Here is a 19,403-nt window from a genome sequence, read left to right as displayed (position 1 = left end):
AACAAGTGGGAGGGGCAGGAACCCCAAAACTCAAAGAAGGTCAAATGGATGCATTCAAAATTTAGCATGAGGATTTTTCTCTACCTAACAAATTCTCCTCCTTGTGTTTAATTCTCTGCAGGTGAACCAAGTTTATAAATAAGAAATTGCTTTATATTAAAGTCTGTTATGTTGGGGGCTTTTGGGGGCTTTTTTCTATCACATATATTGATTCCTTGCAAATGAAGAACTGCGTTATCCATAGCACTTTCCATCCTAGACTGCCAAAATTAATGACTTTGTTCTCTAGCTGTTTGGAGGTTGCACAATGGTAAGCACTGCCCAATAGAACATTGAGGCAAAAGTTCATAGGGTTTTTTCCTGACCTTGTTTTGTACCTCCATCGTTGCACATCGTTAGCGACAATTGCTGGCTTTCATTTTGTGTACCCACGCAAAACACCTTCCCTTGTTCCTGAAACAGTCTCCAGGTAGTTACACATGTTCAGTCACTCATTTCACTCTGAAGTTACTTGGTTTCATTTCTGAGCTAGACAAAATCCTCTGCTGCCTTTTGCAGGTGGTGTTACTGAATTTCTTAAAAAGCAATTTAAAAAATTGTTTGTCAAACATACTGAATTACTGCTGCAGACCCAAGCTGAGCTTTAGCTCCGTTTTGCTTTTTGCTTATGATGCATCCACTTTTTCACTGCTGATATGTCATACAATTTAATGTGCCTTGGAAACTGCAAGCCTCAGGTTTGGGTAGTCTGTCTTTCCCCCCCCCCGCCCCCAATTTATAACTGACTACATCCCTGGAAATTTTACTCTGATCAACAGTATTTGTTTCAAATAAGCTATTAACCAGGCCATGTCCAATTATCTCATAATTGGGCCAGTCCTGTCAAAGATGAGAACTGATAAGATAGTTTAAGGGTGGGGGAGCGGGTGAAACCCGAGAGATGAAATGTGTATTTCAAGAAAGTAGGTTGTAGCACAGCACCGGCTTTACCTCCACTCAGGGCTGTAATGTTTTTATTTCTCTTTATTTCGGGTCAGCAGTTAGTTACATAGCAATAGTGCACACTTGGTATTTATAGGTTTGTTTTCCAAATAATTATCATCATCGTGTTTATTGTACGAGCGTCTTGGCTATATGAAAAAACTAGGCAATGGCCCTTTTTAAAATTTTTACAACTTTCTGCTTTCTAACGGATAGTTGTAACTACAATGTTACCTTGTTTTGCTGTAGCAGCACCAACAGATGCATCTCCACCGACTATGTAGTCTTACCAGTAGAAATTCATCATCATGAATACTAACCTGTGATGCTTTCCAAATCTTGGCCATGTACATTAAGTCTTTAAGGCTGTGAAGTTTGTTGGTAGCAGAAGCTACCCTGGAAATTACCCTGAGAATACCCACTAGCCAAAATCTTTTTGTCTGAGTAGTGATCGTTCTCAAAAAACCCAGAACCCAAAGTGTTGCACTGGGTACGCACGGTGGCTAATTTCAACAAGGCTTAATCTGTGGCATTGCCTGACTGGTACCAAGTTGACAAAGTGGCACAGAGAACAAGATCGAACATGCACCAGAGGCTATGGCCAACAGATGAAGACCCTCTAGCGTGGAAAATATGCAAATAAAATGATTAATCCTAGGCAGAAAAATGCTTCCAAAAAGCAAAGGTAAATTAAAGCACTGGAGTTTGCCCCGAAACCATTTATCAAGTGTCACAACAACAGACTAAAATGGAGAAAACACCAGAAGGTATGATGGTACCAGTCTCTCACTCAAGACCCATCATAAAACACAACTACTATCCTCAACACCCATCTCTATCCTTCTTTATTTTTCTCCTAATAATTCTTTACTGTCACCTTCTAATTTCTGAACACCAAGCTGCAAGGTGCTGAGGAGTAAAAGAGGGTTATGGAGAACTGTGATTCTGGATTATCAATTATCACTTACCTCTCTTGATGGTCGGTGCTCTCCACGCCATTTTTTTCTTCTCATCATCCTTGGGGTTCTCACTTTTCAGTCATCTCTGTTGTTTCCCCCTGAGTTTTTTTATTCCCATCTTTCTGCTAAGAGTTCTTCCTCTTTCTGTTCAGCACCTATTTCTAGACAAAGATTACATCTGTCAGCACAACACTGGAAGGCAGCATCTCCTGCAGAATCTGCTGGACTCCCAGTCTCTCTTCTTACCAATTCGGCTCTGCCACTTTGAGCAAGTCATTTCATTTCTGCCCTAATTTCCACATTAGTAAAAACTAACACTACCTTTACAAGGATGTGCGGTTCATCCTTTCTAAAGTGATTAGAAAAGCCTGCTGAATTAGCTAATTAATCGTAATGTCACCGTCAGACCAGCGTGCGGGGAAGGTAGCAGCATTCCCAGTGTTTTTTGGGTAATGGATCAGTAAGTTGTGAACAGCCTGGAAGAAGCCGTCACGACGAGCAAGTCGGTGCTCGGGCTGTACATGAATGAAAAGGGGAGCGACGACAGCAGTATAGCGCTGCTCTGGGTTCACAGGAGGTGTCACTATGAGAATAAGCACGGAGCAATACACCCGCACGTCACACGTGCTGGATATTCTGTCGCTGCCTGATGAGGCGCTTGGTAACAGCGTTGGAAGGCTCTGACGCCGTGTCAGCTACGCCCAGGAACATGAAGCCCTACCTACAAAGCGCCTCCAAATCCCGAGATGAAGCAATTTCTGCGTGTGAGGGCTTGTCCGATTTCCCATGATTGCTCTAGTCAAACTATATATAATAAATTTCCTCTGGTTTAAAAAGAATAGTGTATATGTTCACTGAAAGGATGCACCTCAATTCCGTTTGGAAGACTGTTGCGACACGGCATTAACTATAGAAATTCAAACCTGGGTAGGAATTTCCTTAGACTTTGGATTCAGAGTCCATTTTGAGGACTACACAAAATTAGCTGAGTGGCTTTACGAATTGCCTGTTGCTCTTCACCTTGCTCTTCTCCCCCAAACCAGCACAAACAGTATTCATCCCTTCACCCTCAAAGGCGTTTGAACCGTGTAGATTTAGTATGATTTCTTTCAAATTCATTAGGTGTCTTTGTGAAGACAGCCCATGGAAAACCATGAAACCCACTGAATCCATGAAAATGTCCACTGATTTTCGTTCTTAGTAATGCTAAAAATGCTTACTCGGTTTGATTACATTTTTAAATCGGCTATTTCCGTATTTCATATGTATTTGGATTTTGCCATTACAGAAATGACCTCTGATGTTCTTCAGATTTTCATTTCACATCCTAAAGTAGGCAACAAAACTACGTAATAATGATACCGAAAGGAATGGGAAAAAACCCCTATCAATTCAGTACTCCAAACCAAACACATCTGAGTACTAGTATTGTCACTAATGCATATCATCTACTGACTGGGAATCACAGTTATAAGTTTGTATTTACGTGCATGTGCAACTTTTAGTGATAAGCAATCCTCTTGTGGAGGATGAGAGGTCTCGGTGGGAGCTTATAATACGCATTTAAAAGCCCCGCTTAATGAGTACGAGGTGCAGGTTCTGACACAGCGTGTTTACACCAAGCAAAGCTCAGGCATGTGTTTCATGGGATCCGATCGCTAATTTAAGCAGTCTGCTACTCCTTAAATTTTTTACAGTTACGCATCAAGAACGAAAACAAAATCAAGTAGGACACGTAGAATACGTAACTGCAATTGTGTTTACATAAAAATGAATTTAATCCCCCAAATCCTACCACGTCTCAAGTCAGATGCATGTATGGATCACACACGTGGGTTATCAAACCCGGGGTGCAAATGGAAAAGGCCCGCTCCGTTTATTATCACAAACCACAAGCCCTCTCGTCTCCTGCAGTTACAGTACTCGGTGGTAACGCCCCTTACACCGTCATTAAGTGCCACGGAAAATACCAAGCGGCTTGGTCAGGCCTGCTCGCTCAGAGCACGGAAGAGCATATACTCACGTATCTTCACCTCTGCCGGAAACGCAATCATCTGCCACTAAACCCAAACGGGGCGCATCCTGAAGTACGTATGGATTCTTGTTACCGTGTTAGAGAAGTGGCAATTTTTTTTTCCCCAAACAGCCCTTTCAAGAATATTAATACAGGTTGTGCCACTAAATGTAATTAGTTTGATGTGGCTAGCACAGGGAATGCACTGCCAATGCATAGCTACTGTTAAGACTTAAAATACCTGTATGTTTTCTTTGCGCTACATTGAAAGTTCCTCTCTTTTTTCTTCTTAGTGGCCAAAATACATACGGTAGGTGGCAGAGTAAAATAGCGCAACTTTCCTGTGCATCACCAGAAAGAGCTGCAAAGCATTCCACTATTGAATCGCTCCCCATTACAGAGTAACTCTGGGTATTTCACATAAAGAGTGTTCTTATTGACATTATTAATCTTTAAAACTAGTAATTGCACAGCGTCTGTCTCATCACATCTCCCAGACACTGCTTAAATTTCCAATACTGGCAAAGATTTTTCTAATAATGAAGATGATCCAGATTAAGGAATCTTTTCTTCTTGGCTTTTCCGAATGTACAGCAGAGCTGACTGAGTTGGGATCCTTTATTAAGGTCAAACACAAAGTTAACTGGGAACAGTGAAAAGCTGAATGTTCTCCCCTGTCCTTTTTTTTTTTTTTTTTTTTTTTTGAGAGAGAGAAAGTCTACAAACTATTCAGTTACTCTAGAAGTAATTTTTTTTTATTATTTTAATTTTTTTAAGGGCACAAACAGAGGCACCTCTGTTATAAAATTCACCAACAGTACCCAAGAGCTCTGAGTTCAAGATTATACTTTGCAAGTACTTTTCATGATACAGAGATGCGGAAGCCAAGCTTGCTTTTTATTGGCAATGCCCTTAAATTAAAACTGAAATTCATGACAACGGTGCGAGAGGTGTGGGGAGAGCTCGCTGCAGCTGCTGGGCAACAGGGACCCCTAATGCAAAGGAACAGCAAGTAAATGTCACCCCTTCCTCAAACGTCGCTGCTCTGCTGGATTCCTATTAGGTTTTAATAGGAATATTATTTAAGGTGAAGCGCTGAAAGTGTATTTAAAGATAAATGGTGGTCTTCTGAATGTATTAGTGAAACATGCGGTGACTAGATGAGCTCATTCAAAAAAGTCCAATGCTAAACCCCCACCTCAGTAGCCCACCCTAGCAGGATAAACCAGTTTTCTCTTTCATTCAAGCAAAGAATTGCCTGAATCCATTCAAATTTAACTTTTAATACCTATCGATACCAGTTAAAACTCTTCTGAGGGAAATGATTTTCATCAGTCATGTATGTGAACAATCTCAGGAAAAAACCACTTGATTCCTGCTCCCCCGCCACTTAGGAGTCCAAAAATTGAATACAGGTGGAAGAACAATTCCAACAGCTTAGACATTAAAGGGAAAAGTGTAATTACCTCCCACAAATTTAGAATAATATGGAAGATTCTGACCGCAGATGAAGTTTGCTGATGATAATACGAAAGGAAAGCACTTTATTCGTAACACTAGGAAAAGCACTGTATTAAACTCATCCAGAACTATCACTAAAAATGGCTTCAGACTTGCTACTACCTGATAAGATTTAAAAGGGGACCCCAAGACATTTGGCACTGCAGACGGAAGAAAGTTTCTATGTACTACACGATAACCTTTTCAATAAGCCAAATTTAGCACCTAATAATTTGTCAGGATGCTAAATTCAGGAAACACGATGTCATCTAAACTGCAAAAAGCTATTCCCTCACCTTTTCTGGGATAACTGCCCAGTGGCAAGACGTAGCCCACTGCGGAGTTGCAGGCTACGTGCAATCAAATCTGATTTTGACGTTTTCTGCTTCACATACTGCAATAGTTTTGCTGTTAGATGGCAACCAGTCCCTGCTGCTAAAGACGGACGCTCAGATCTGCAACACCGTGGTATTTATCGTGGTATTTATCCCAAGACAAGGCAGGCAGCTGGTTCCAGAGGCAAAGCAATGCTTCCTTTGAACTAGATTAAAAAGACGAACGCATGGCTGAAGCAACTTGTTCTAAACACGCGTCGTTGCCTTGCTGGTTGCGTCTTCCTAATCACGACAGCAGAGAATATTTTGGCAACGCTGGAACTAGTGACCAAGTAGAACCTGCTGCAGAAATACAAGCAGGGCCGACTGCCTGACACTATAGAAATCTTGCAGATCCAATAAAATTCAGAAATTCCTGGTTTTTAAACAGTAAATCTCTACACAGCATCGGCATGCAAAAAAATGATGCTGATAAATACCAGCTGAACTTCTCTGCATCGGCTCATTTTTTTATCCTGAGGAAATTAACCTTCTAAACAATATATCTGGAATTAATGTCTCCTCAGAATTACATAACTTAAAAGGCCTCTCATGAAAATGGGTATTTCATTTCCAACATTATACAAGTCCATTTCATTCACGTAAGAGCACAAGATCCGACTCCGTTCACTTAGAGCTAAAACTTCCCCATAGCAGCTTTGAGCAGTAGCACGAGATGGTTTCACAGGACCTTGGAACATGTAAATCTCTGCACAGCCATTTTCAGTAGCAATAGCTACTGAGGCAGTCGGGGGTCATTCTGAAAGCTACTGATGTCACGAGATTTCACTCCAAGTGCAAAAAGACTTTTCAAATCTTGGAAGATCTGTTCTATAGAGACTAATTTATTTGTCAAAAAATCACCAAGCCACTCATGAGTCAGGAGACCCACTCCAACAATCAGACTAAGCTTTTTCCCTGGCAAGTTGATCAATCTTCTCATATATGTGATGAAAGCAAAGTGTATGTTAAATAACCGCTCCTACTGTTCTACAGTGAAATGTTCATTCCCTTTGTACCACGAAGGAAGCGCTTAGGTGAGCTACTGTCTCACTACAGATTTCTATTTCATCTTTGGAGGCCAATGAAAATTTTTAGTATCCGCGTGATGCTTACAACATCCTTGTATTTTCAGGGAATGCATTACACAAAGAGAACCATGGTGGCACTGTTGTTGTTTTCATTCTCTCCTACCTTCTCTCTTCCCTGTGGAACATACTTACTGTCTGTTGTGTTGACCGCAAAGCCTTGCGCCTCTCCGTTTGCAATGTGGGCCAGTCACGCATAGCAGTTCTTTTTTAAACTTTATCACACCGTGTCCAGACAGCAGTTCTTCCCCTGCAACAGATGCATCACGCTCGAAGTAGCGGGCAAGGTCTTTACTCTTCACAGCGTGTTACTTTTGCTATTTGTTCTGCCTTCGCTCACTGGCCGCCTTGCCGTATTAGTCAGGAAGCACCACTGAAAATAGAAAGTGTCATCAGTCTCCTCTGATTCCCTCATTCTGAAAAACCCATCGCTCTTGCGGTTCATCAGTGTCACGTAGTCTTTGAGAACTGAGAAAGTTATATACAATCCATTCCTGCTCTCACACGGAGAATGACCCAACATCATTTTAAGGTTTTTTTTTTCATTTCAGGTTTCATTTCTAAGATTACATTCTACGATCCTACTTATGAAAGAAGGAAAATTATAAAGTCTCTGTTATCAGAACTATCCAGTAACAGGTTTAATTCCACACTGGGCTGTCACGTTAAAAAACGTGTACACCCATATACATATGCACACCATCTCTCCACGTACATACCGTGTATTTGCCGTTGTATTAAAAAATTGTTCCTTCACAGCACTGACAACTTTCACTTGCAATCTCTGTAGACTTCTGAGGTGTTTTTCTCTTCTCTTTGTTCCCCGTGAAAATAACTCTTCCCTTCATAGCGCTGCCGATTACCTTTCCTTCCTAGCTGACTTGGCGATATGCCTATTCTGCCTTTCAGGACATACATGCAGCCAGGGCCAGCCACCACGTAGGGTCCATCCCCCAGAGATCTCAGCATGGCCGGCCTGGTGATGACAACCCCGTAGTCCACTTCTTCAAGAACATTGTAAGTCTCCTCTCTTCTTGTTATGTACTAGAATGATTTTTTTTTCCTTTAGGATCCGTCAGTAACCAAATACTCCCCGATCATTAGCCGTTATGTTGAGCCTCGTGAATTGTACTTGTGCCTTTGAGCTCATGGTGCCGTTCGATACAAAAATACTTTTTACCTGGAAACAGAAGCAATGCAGAAATGCTACAAAGAAATGGGCGAACCCTCCCGCAGCACAGTCAAATCTCAACAACAACCATAGCAATTACACAGCTTCAGCAGTTACAGGTTTTGTCCTCGTGTCATGAGCACTGGCTGTATTTAGGCACGTCTTCTGTTTCAAAATAGAGGAAAATCCAGTGTGTTCTAGGCAAAGCTTAAGACTTAGCACTTAATGGACATGCATAAGTTTCCTCCCAAATATGAAATAGTTCATCATTTTGGGTATCACTTGAAACCATAAGCAAAACAGCCCAGCATTTTTTTTCCTGATAATTTCATTTAAGATAACAGCAATTTTGTTCAAGCTCTGAAATGGGTTGGTTTTACACCAATAAGGAGTTTTCACAGAAAATACCCAGGAAAGATGGAATTTCCTCAGATATTAAATTCTCGAGCATTGTGTAAATTCATAATGAAATGCCGTACTCCATTGAAAACGCTGTACAGTGACTATCCAGAAGGAGAGACTCCACATACTGCATTTGCCATACTTCTGATTTAATCTCTATAGGTATCCCTACCAACATTTATTTTTCAGGGTTTTTTTCCTGAAACAGAAGTCCCAGTATTTTGATGCCCCAAATGTAAAGAACTTGCAAAACATAATGGTAGCCTTAACCAGGACAGAAGTATTTGAAGTATCACAGTCTCTCTTAATAACCACCGTCACCAAATCAATTTTCCCACTGATAATATCCAAAAAAGTGAAAGTAACATGCTGTCTGCTTGGAGTAGAACACGGCCATCATTGGATCTGAAGTGTAAGACCTACAATAGGTTTAAAAAAAAAAATAAATCCATCAATAATGAGACCTTTTTTATGACGGGAAAATTACCCGTACCGTGACTCATTTTTGAACTATCTTTTAACAACGGGCATTCTGAAATATTCACGTGGCAATAAAGAGAAGGATGAAATTAAACAATAACTCATGCATAAGGCCTACTAACTCATAGATAATATGCAAAAGACTTTATGATTCCTTACATTTATTGTTGCCTTGGTTTTACAATTTCTTTGTGTTGGTTTTTAGGTCTCACCCCGTACACCTCCCCCAATGCAAGCAAAGGTAAGCGCTCTCAGGGGCTCACGCAACGTCCAAGATTTTTGGTGGGCTAATTTGTACCAATTCAGCTGCCAGCCTGATCCATTTTCTTCAGTGGCATTAAGTAAAAATCTGGAGTTATCACTGGGAATATTTAAAGCAAGGGACTAAGAGAGAAAAGCCATGGTTCTCTTCCTCACGCACTTGCTGCATGACACGCAACAAATGAAAGCCCCTTGGTGGGATCTTTACCTTCAATTTATGTTGTGGTTGTTTTTTGTAATAAACTCGTAATAGGTAATGCTTTCAAACAAGCTGCACCCGCCAGGCACTGTCCTCACGTTTACTAAGCTCAGCTGGCTTCCCAAGTACGCGATACCGACAAACCATGGCAAGGGAAGTCAGTTCTTGTAATTCTAATAAAGAATTTTGCCTTTTGTGTTTCACGGAATGCCAGTACACAGATTGTTGTTTTCAATTCCTGCCTCGTTATCCAACCGGTATTTCATTATTTTTACTGCATTTTCATCATCTTCTGTGTGTGGTACACCCAGATGCTTTGTTCCATAGTGATCATCATGTCATTGTTTCTATTTCTTGCATGTACAGGGAAGAGGATTATCCCTCACCAGATTTAGCTGGGTAGGTGATGAATGCGCTTTCAGTAACAGCTATTTTATTTACCAGGCCAAAGCATATCTCGCTCCATTGCCTCAAGCTGCTGCAGCAACGTGATAATTTCATTTTGTCTCAATTTTGCTGTTTTGCTTTTCCTGTTGCACTTGCCTCCCTCCTCCCACAGCACTTTAAGACGGTAATTTTGTTGCTTGCTCTTATCCAGCCACTTGACAGCCTCGCAGCGATAATTTCTTTTGCTTTAGCGCGAAGGGAGCAAAACCCACTGCATGGCAAATCTCTTTTCCCTTAAAGACTTGTGGAAGACTCATCTGCCGCATTTTTCTTTTCCTGGGAAGGACAAAAATGGGAGGGCCGGGCGCTTACTCCACAGTTCCAATTGCTCTTCTACAGTAAAGGCTGCAAAACTAACACTGGCAACTAATTCAAGTATTTTGTCCCCCCTTTCCTTGCAACCCCTTTCAGTGCAAAGCAATCTGCCTAAACAGTTGTTAGACAAGTTCTTCCCACAGTTATCTCAGAACTAATTAAATTCTACTTCTTTACCACAGGTTTGATCTTATATGAGATGGACATGTAAATTACTTGCGTTTTATGACAAAATATCAAAGCCTTCAAGCCATTAAGCATTTCTTTCATTATCAGAAGAACACAAATTAGTTGATGCGTTTGACATCCTAGAACTCATGAAATTGAATCTTTTTAAGTTTTGTCATGCAGGTTTAACCTCCTGAGTATCCATTTTTTGATAATTAATTCCTCTTTTACAGATTGGTGCTTCCCTCAAATTTGAGTCTATTCAATTTCCTAATGTTTTCCTTCATCCTTTTTTATTACACAAAAGATTATTTCATTCCAACACCTCTAAATTTCACATTTGAGCATTCCATGTCAGTTATCACAAACAAAGATTACAATGTGCATATGATAATTTGAATGTGATAATTTGCAATATATGTGAAAATCTCTCTTTGCAGGGTGGTGAAGGACACAAGCCAGGATATGGAGGAAGCGGAAAATTCTATGAGCATAAATCTGCTCACAAGGGACATAAGGGATCCTATCATGAGGGCCAGGGCACTCTTTCCAAAATCTTTAAGCTGGTAAAGTACAACTGAACTCACTCTAAATACTAAAAATTGGGTCCAGGAAAAAGAGAAGCCAAACCTCTCCAGAACCTGCCATGCTTGAAACAACCACATTTCCTTAAAGCTTCTAGAAGCAACTAGATTTGCATGGATAAACCAGAAGGTTATCTCATGACGTAGTAACTACTTACATGATAGGAAACAAAAGGTAAAAATACACAGTCAGTTACCATCAAGAAAGAAGGTAAATCCACAAAGTCCCACAAAGACCTGCACCAGGATCTGTGTTGTAACTCAACTCACAAATGCCCTGGAACACAGAAGATGAATGAGGTGACATGGCTTGCTGCTGCTGCTAAATTCTTTAGAATAATTATTTAGAATAGTGAAAGTGAAAGCAAACTGATAAGCTGCAGAGTGGTAGCAGAGGACACATATTTGGTCGAGACGCAGTAACAACTTGAGCAGTCCCTGCTTGTTCCCGCCCCAGGTGGAGACCTCCCACAAGGTGTCGGCACAGTGAGTTGTGACACCACATAATCAGGCAAATTAGAAAACTGCGTCATACGAAAAATAAACATTTGGTCAGATTACCTTTAATCTGGTTCAGTTCACCATTTCAAGTCACCGCACAGCCCCACCAACACAGCTAATAAATGAAAAATGAACAGGAAACAAGTCAGTCACGAGGATTTTTCACATTCTACGTCAGGAAAAAGACACGTGAACAGCGCATCATGTCCGCTGGCAACTACTTTAACTAAGACTGTATTTTTCCTCAAAGGTAGCGGAGCACTCACTCCTGACAAATCACCTAGTATACTATTCACACATGAAGAACGCACTCAGCGGTAATCTCAAGACAGAAGGTCTGAGATCCCATTAGCAGAGCTGATCATCTCACACTCCTACTACCCTTCTCTGCAACAGGAGAGATAACACCACCATCACCTGTAGCAAAAATACATTTTTCTCTCTTAGACGGTTTAGGGCCCCTATCTTTCATTGTAGAGCAGTTTTTCAAACATATGCAGCACCAAGTGACAGCTTGCAAACTTCAAGGAGGTAGTAAGAGTTCTTATGTTAAGGAAAAGGAATGAGCTCTTCAGAGGCCCAGGTAAAAATCCAACACTTAACCTTTAAAGTCTCATTTTCACACGTGCCCTTGTAGCTTTCTCGTGGAGTTCAGCTCCATCAACACCACCATGGCTATATACCGACATCATTTGTAAAATTTCTTTCGAACATTTGAAACTATCAGATAATAATCTCACGCAAAATTTAACATTCTCTTTTTTTAATTAACCATCACAACTATTTTAGCTTGGATTTATGTGTATCTGATGATATACATATACCTGTTCTACTTCTTAGATGGCCTTTTCTGAGCCATTATAACTTTTGGAACTCATAGCAGTTTTATTCAGGCCTATTTGATTTAGACCCAATGTTTATAGCAGGAGGCATTAATAACTATTTCTTTACAGAATTTTACAGTCTTTAAATAAAAAAGTTATCCATTCTTTAAGATAACTTTGAAAGAAAAAAAAGCCAATTACCTAATGGATTACACAAAATTTTCCTTGAAACAGTTCAGTAACACTAAGAAGATAAAGAAAACAAAATCCCAAAGTGCACATATGCTTAATTTTTTTTTTTTTTAAGTAAACAGTTCAGTCATCAACTGCTTACACTAAGAATTACCACACTATCTCACATCTATGGTCATGAGCCTAACATTCAAGATTTGCCTAGAAAGTTGCTAAAGCTAAAGCTGGGGGAAAAGACACCCAGTCAGCCTAACCTGAAGTTCCCAAACCACACCACCAAAATTTCAGCTTGGATTATCTTTGCTACAAAACTGCTGTAGGGCTTTTCTCAATTGCAGATTTATGAATTGTCACAAGTTTGGGGTTTTTTTCCCTAGTTTGGTGTTTTCTTATTATCTGTAAAAATAGGCCAGGTTTCAGCCTTTTATCTTTTCTTAGATTTTTCCTGTATTTGCATCTGCGCTTTCCATACAAGACTGATGTTGACAGAATCACATTAACAACTTACCCTAATAAATACTACAGAATAAAATTATTACATTTTAATTCTTTCAGATGTGCGATTATTACAACTTGCATGCAAGGTTTGGAGATTCTGGATTTGGTGTATGTTTGGTGGGGGGGGGGGGTTTAAGTATACATACAGTTCAGGGGTAGCCATAAAAATGAATATTTCCAGGATGTCCAAGTAAATAAATGGCTTTCATTAGGAAGGTCTGAATAAGAACATGCACCCACAAATAATTCATGAGAGACTGTCTAGCCCTGTATGAGAGATTTAATGAGAGTAAATTAATCCTATGTGAAAATGTATGACAAGTAATCATCTCTTTGAAGTGAACATTCCAGTAATATTTAGCAATATACTAGAGGCCACTGCAAGCCAGTTTCGTTAGATAATATTTAAAATATTGTCGTACTACAGATTGATGTTTTTCAATTTATAGCCCCGAATATACAATACCTTTTAATTAACTTAACTGTGTTCTTCCCTCCACAGGGAGGCTCTGGGTCCCGACCTGGATCGCGGTCTGGTTCACCAGTTGCTAGGCGCTGAAGCTCTAAGATGCCATCCAAGGATCACGTACTCTGCTTCGTAATGTAACTGCCTTACAAGTAGTAACAACTGCAACAATTACCTAGATAGACGCAGTCCATTACTTAATGCCAATTAGGTTCTGCATGCAGTAGATCATACAAACTTCTATTGGCAATCCCTGACCAACAGTTGAATGAAAGGAACGTAAAAAGTAGCTTTACTAGATGTTTTCCTTATTTTATGTGAAGTAACAAGATCTCTGACTTTACTCATTCTTCTTCAGGATGCCCTAACTGTATGCTGGACTTCATTATTTCTCCCAAACACCTAATTTGAGCTCAAATCTTCTGGTTTTAGTGAACATCAGAATTACAAATAAAGAGCTAATGTCTTGGATACTGAGCACTGCTGTTAATGAATTTCTGAGACACTGCTGTTCAAAAAAAAAAAAATCCACCATGTGCAGAAGTTGTAAGGACTGTTTATCCAAATACTTTTTTTGATTTGGGTTTTTTGTTTTGTTTTGTTTTAATCTTCCTTCTCTCACTCACAGAATAATTTATTTTCATAACAGGATTAGGCAGTCATGGAAAGGTTTACCAAACATTGGGAGTTCAAGGTATGTGAAGTGTGGGAGGGGGCAGATGTTGTAGAATCAATACGATGCAGAGCAATAGTAATAAGGAAATTCTTTCCATACCATGAATTGCTCATCGCATCCAAACCATTAGAATTAAGAGCAGATGAGGGAGAGAAAGAGGATTTAAAATTTGAGTTAGACTAATGCTAAGAAACAAGGGATATTCCCAGAGAAGAAACATCTAAGATTGCACAAGTGACCACTGGACGTCACTGGTGCCTCACAGGAACTTTGCTGCAACAGCATTAACTTTGCAGTACAATAAATAAGTAAATAAATATATAAACAAATAAGTCTAATTTCTGAAAGAGAGCCCTTCAGTACTGGTATCTCAGATAGTCCTGCACATCTCGTGTTAGAAGCTCAAATCTCTCTCCTGGTATTGCAGCAGTGTTAGATTTGGTCGGCTCACCTTTTGCCTGCGTAACACCTGGATGCCTATTAAAGGCAGTGCACCAAAGCAAACACATAGTAAACTACTGTGAACATTTAACTGTTGTACTGTAGTTGCCTTATAGAAATAAATTATAGCTGGGTTAGACTTAGGTATTAATTGTTCACAAATTACTAAAATGAACGTGTGGCAATGGTATTTCCAACCACACTTAGGGAAAGAAAAGGCTCTTCTGAATTGCACTGTGTCATTAGTTAAACTTACCGTTTCTTCAAGCTGTCATCTAAGTGTCTGATTAATTATTTTTTTAGTTTTAGCCTATGCATTGTAGACTATGGCTAATGCTTCCCAGGTCGAAACTGCATGCCTAATAAGTGCCCAGTAAAAGTTACCTATAAATATGTATGTTAATTGCATTTCACATCTACATCTATTATTGTAGGTTTAAATCAGTGTCCATTAATATGAAGCAATGAAAGATGAGAGGACAGAAAATACATAGAGACTAAAGAAAACAAAAGCACCAAAATTATTAAGCATACACACACGTATCACATCTTCTATTACCTACATTGGTTGCTATGTGTATTTTTCTATTGTAGCTTCATTCAGATGTATACTCTGCAACGTAATAGTTGATTTAATTTGAATACCTATTGTTCTTACAGGAACACAGCAGCTTTTAAAAATATTCATTATTGAAATAAAGTAATCAACTTGAAATGAAACTTGGATCAGTTTTGTCTTTTACAACAGAGAAGATCATATATATAAATATACATATATGAAGTTCTGTGAGGCGGTTTCCCCCCCTCCCCAAATTTATGAATAGTGTTCAGATACTAGAAAATGACACTTTGGGACCCAGGACCCAGTTGCACACAGGCTTCTAGTGACATTGCTGGTGACATAGCAGGGCCCACAAGGCTGACAGTATGACACAGGGTTTATGGGAGGCCGGCGTCTTTGTGGAGTGGCAGCTAAAGGCCAGGGGGAAACCGCAAGGCATAAAATGCCTATGTACGGGCACTGAAATCCTGCCCTTCATAGACAAGTATAGCACAAAGCATCTTCTTTGAACAGAGTATGTGAAAATCAAGTTGTTTTTTTAAAGCAGTCTTCAAAAATGGGAAAGAATATTTAAGGTAAAGAAAATTGAGAAATACATCTTTCAAAATACTGCACTATAGAACTACAGAACTTATCCAAAGCTGCTTCTTGCCTTCATCACTCTGCTTTCCCCTCAGTCATCTTTTCCAGAGGCTGGAATTGGCTTTTTTCAATTTATTTCCTATAGAAGGAAAGGTACGGTACACTTTAAAGCCTTATTTTACCAACACAAGTCTCTCAAAAGAGATTCAAACTTAGACTTTAATTACTAGCTAGTAGTTTTGCTGAAAACCCACAGTTTAAATGGCTATTTGATTTGTAAGCAAAGGATTTTTCCTGAAACAAGAATGCACAACCAGTACTAGGAGTGTGTCATTTCTTGTACTGAAGGAATGGACATAAACCAAAAGAAATATTTGAGCAGACACATGCGAAAAGGCCCAAGGCTAGCGTAAGCCTACTACTGCATCAAACCAGAAAGAACAGAGGCATTCCTAAGCACTATTTGCTTACCCACTACACAATGTGACTCTTCAAACAGGCCTTACAACAAGAGTTCTTTATGCTTCCTAAAAAAATGCATCTACTTCAACACTGCTTTTGAAAATATCAACATATTGGTTACAGTGTCTGTACTTGTACTGAACACCAACAGATACACTGCTTCGAAAACCTCCGACTCAATCTTACCAAGGAACCTGGGCTATGAAAACCTCAGTGCAGGATACTGGAGAGCGAATTCTTGACATTCACGGAGGAGGAGCATGCAGGGAAACAAATCAAATTCCATGTCACAAAAAAAGTTTTTTTAGAAGTCTATTTACTGTAACCGATGGGACTTCAAGTGCTGGAGAAGTAGCAAACTGAATCTGGGGAAAACGTCAGCTGATTCCGTAACTCACGCTGCTTATTTAACACTTCCAAGACAGAATACACACTCGTTGCCTCTAATCAAAACCTAACACTTTGAGAAGTGACCGTTTAAAAACGGCATCTTTTTAATCATGAGATCTGCTTTTAGCACATGCTCACTATCAACTGCTACCAATTTTTACTTGCTGGCAAAGCAGTCACAGCTAGAGCAGACTGAATGCTTTCAAGCATTCAGGAATTACGTTCCCATTATGAAGGATGGATTTGCATCTGGATGGCACCAGCTGTAAATCATCTTCCATCAAATTGGATTTGGCAACCTCTGGCAAGCGTCATCCCCTACGCAGCAAATCAACTTTGCTGTGCATTTATACAGTATTGTCTGAAAGAACAGGGAAAAGGTTTTATACATGGTACATGCCCATTTTTCTGTATCAAGAGAGATAAACAGGGCACTGTGCCATGGGGCCAGTATGCCTGCAGACAGCTGTAAAATAGAATGTCTTTCTAAACCAGCTGAAATACTAACAGGCTGTCTGGAAGGAAAGGTGCTGCTGGAAGAACTTCACATATATTCTTCAAATATAACATTGAGAGATGGATGCACTTCTGTTAAACGGAGTTTTCAGAATTTCCTAGAATCCAGAATCAAACGTTTAAAAAATACACAAAACAGAATTTGGAAAAAAGTAATATTATTTAACATGTTTTTGAATTAAATATTCCACATAACAAAAGTGTTATTTTCATGTCACCAATTATATTACTTATATACATATGCCAAAGAGTTAACAAAAGAATTAAGAGATGCCCTATCAAAACCAACAGTGATTTCTTGCTTCAGCAATCTGAAATAACTAGTTTGCATCATAGACAAAGTATAGACAATATTTACAGAAAAGGGCTTTTTGGATCTGAGAGCAATTATCTTTCAGAAGGTAAATTAAAATCCAGCTCTGTAGTATAGTACAACAAATCCACCACTGATCTAGAAGTACTTGCGGCAAACCAAAAAGATGAACTTCCTGCAACTGGGATTAGTATTTACAAAATATACTGATCAGCCACACAGAGGCTCATATAACTTTAAATATATATATATACACATACAAGCACACACATATATATATCTATATATATGTAACATATAAATAAAATTCAAAAGAACAAGGTAAAAATAAGAAAAGAACTTCTGTCTTTGGAATGTCTGAAAGATGACTACGTTTTTACTCCAGTGTTTCTTTGTTATGAATATACTTAACAAGTGGCACCTTTCAAAGCATTACTTAGCCAACTAGGTAGTTTTTGCTGAAACAATGACTTCAACAACAACAAAAGTAATGTATTTCCAAAATTCACAAAAAAAATAATGAGCAATTTACAGATTTGAAATGATAACCATTTACAGCACTGGGGAATATGGTATAATATAGATGACCTAGTGTGCATCTAACTTTCTCACTGCTAACACAAAATTGTACGTTTACCTCCCAGATTTAGTATATGGCTGTGTTTTCCACAGATACTGAGATATGTACCTGCTGATCCAATACAGCAAATGGAAAAGAAGAGGCTTTCATTGGAATCTCTTCTAGTTTGGATTCCTTTAAATAATTATTGCTGAGTTTAAAACCTCAGACTTTTAATGTAAAAACTAACAACTAACTGCCTCTGTGGTAGGAATGGAGATGAACATGCTCCCTCTCAAGAGTTTAACTCAAGAAAAGCCGTAAGTTTATGGCATTTTATTTTTTTTCAACAAATTCTCATTTGTACTAAAAAAAGCGCTTAAAACAGAAATACATCCTTTTCCTGTGCCTTGTAAAAAAAAAAAAAAACAAAAACCAAAACAAACCAAAACTATTTTATACTGCATGCATCTACTCTGTAACATTTTGTTTCCAACCTCAATTATTTCTTTAAACACATAAAAAAGAAAGCTGACCAACAGTTTCATGGTTTTCCCACAAAGTTCTTCTTCACTTCCTTTAAAAATGGGAATCGTTCTATTCTGATATAAAGTTCCAGTTTATTTTTCAAATAGATATACTGTCTGTGAATTAGAAGATGAAATTGTATACAGTATTACCTGAGTTCATTGATTCACAGACAACTTAGCACAGATTAAATGATGTTTTCCCAATATTCTTCTACAAGCTTAAAAAAAGAATGATTCTTTTAGGTAATTTTCGTAAATAATTAAAAAAACTATAATATATTATTCTATTGTTAATATTTTCAATGCTTGAAGCTTTCACTGTAAAAATCCATCTTTTACTTTTCTGAAAACTTGTTCAGAGAAATTCAAGTCCCAGAAACATTTTTAGCTTTCAAATTTTAAGATGTCATCGAAAAACATTGCCTATACTTTGCCATTCATTTGAAGATTCTTGTACCACTTCTTCTAAATTCAGAGCACGACTAATATCTTCCCCTTCTTGTTCTTGATGACTAGCAGGCTCTTGTACAGGACCTACCAAAGCGCAAGAGAAAAAGACAAATGGTTATGATTGATGTACACTGTAAGAAAAATGCAAATATAGCACTTGGGAATAAAGGAAACATGCTGGGAAAGGTATCACACAACTACTTCGGATTCAGTAAATTCATTAGACACTCTTTGAAAAATTAAAAAAAAAAAAATCTAATATAATCAATTGTTTTCCTGTAATAGTTTTTGAACCTCCTTTTTCAGATAAAATCCAAAGAACCATAAACAGTAACGAATCTCTGTTTCAACCTGCTTTTTGGGTTGCATGTTCAACTACGAGCTCATCAGCTCTGGTCACTGGCTATTAGTGCCTAATTCCTCAATAACTTAAGGGAAGTGCTTTGTGCTTTCCTAGTAAATCATATGGCTTCCTGCACTCACCATTACTATCATTAT

General features: G+C 38.8%; 2 protein-coding genes across 17 annotated transcripts in view; one reads left to right on the top strand and one right to left on the bottom strand.

Moving 5' to 3' along the window:
- MBP (myelin basic protein) overlaps positions 1 to 15,261 on the top strand; it is a 123,465-nt gene extending 108,204 nt beyond the window's left edge. For 5 of the 6 annotated variants that reach the window (XM_054816973.1, XM_054816979.1, XM_054816976.1 and 2 more), the window contains 5 exons: positions 7,826 to 7,933; positions 9,175 to 9,210; positions 9,796 to 9,828; positions 10,800 to 10,925; positions 13,461 to 15,261. In XM_054816973.1, the coding sequence (XP_054672948.1) occupies positions 7,826 to 7,933; positions 9,175 to 9,210; positions 9,796 to 9,828; positions 10,800 to 10,925; positions 13,461 to 13,517 (360 nt within the window). In that variant the 3' untranslated portion in view covers positions 13,518 to 15,261. The remainder of the gene's footprint in view (positions 1 to 7,825; positions 7,934 to 9,174; positions 9,211 to 9,795; positions 9,829 to 10,799; positions 10,926 to 13,460) is intronic. The other variant, XM_054816975.1, reaches the window with a different exon arrangement.
- Positions 15,262 to 17,243: 1,982 nt separating this feature from the next.
- ZNF236 (zinc finger protein 236) overlaps positions 17,244 to 19,403 on the bottom strand; it is a 94,466-nt gene continuing 92,306 nt past the window's right edge. For all 11 annotated transcript variants that reach the window (XM_054816964.1, XM_054816965.1, XM_054816956.1 and 8 more), the window contains one exon: positions 17,244 to 18,989. In XM_054816964.1, coding sequence (XP_054672939.1) covers positions 18,862 to 18,989 — 128 coding nt within the window. In that variant the 3' untranslated portion in view covers positions 17,244 to 18,861. The remainder of the gene's footprint in view (positions 18,990 to 19,403) is intronic.

The sequence above is a fragment of the Grus americana genome, chromosome 2 (genome assembly GCF_028858705.1).
Source record: "Grus americana isolate bGruAme1 chromosome 2, bGruAme1.mat, whole genome shotgun sequence".
Classification (NCBI taxonomy): domain Eukaryota; kingdom Metazoa; phylum Chordata; class Aves; order Gruiformes; family Gruidae; genus Grus; species Grus americana.
Note: the sequence above shows the minus strand (reverse complement) of the source record. Positions and strands in the feature narration are given on the sequence as shown.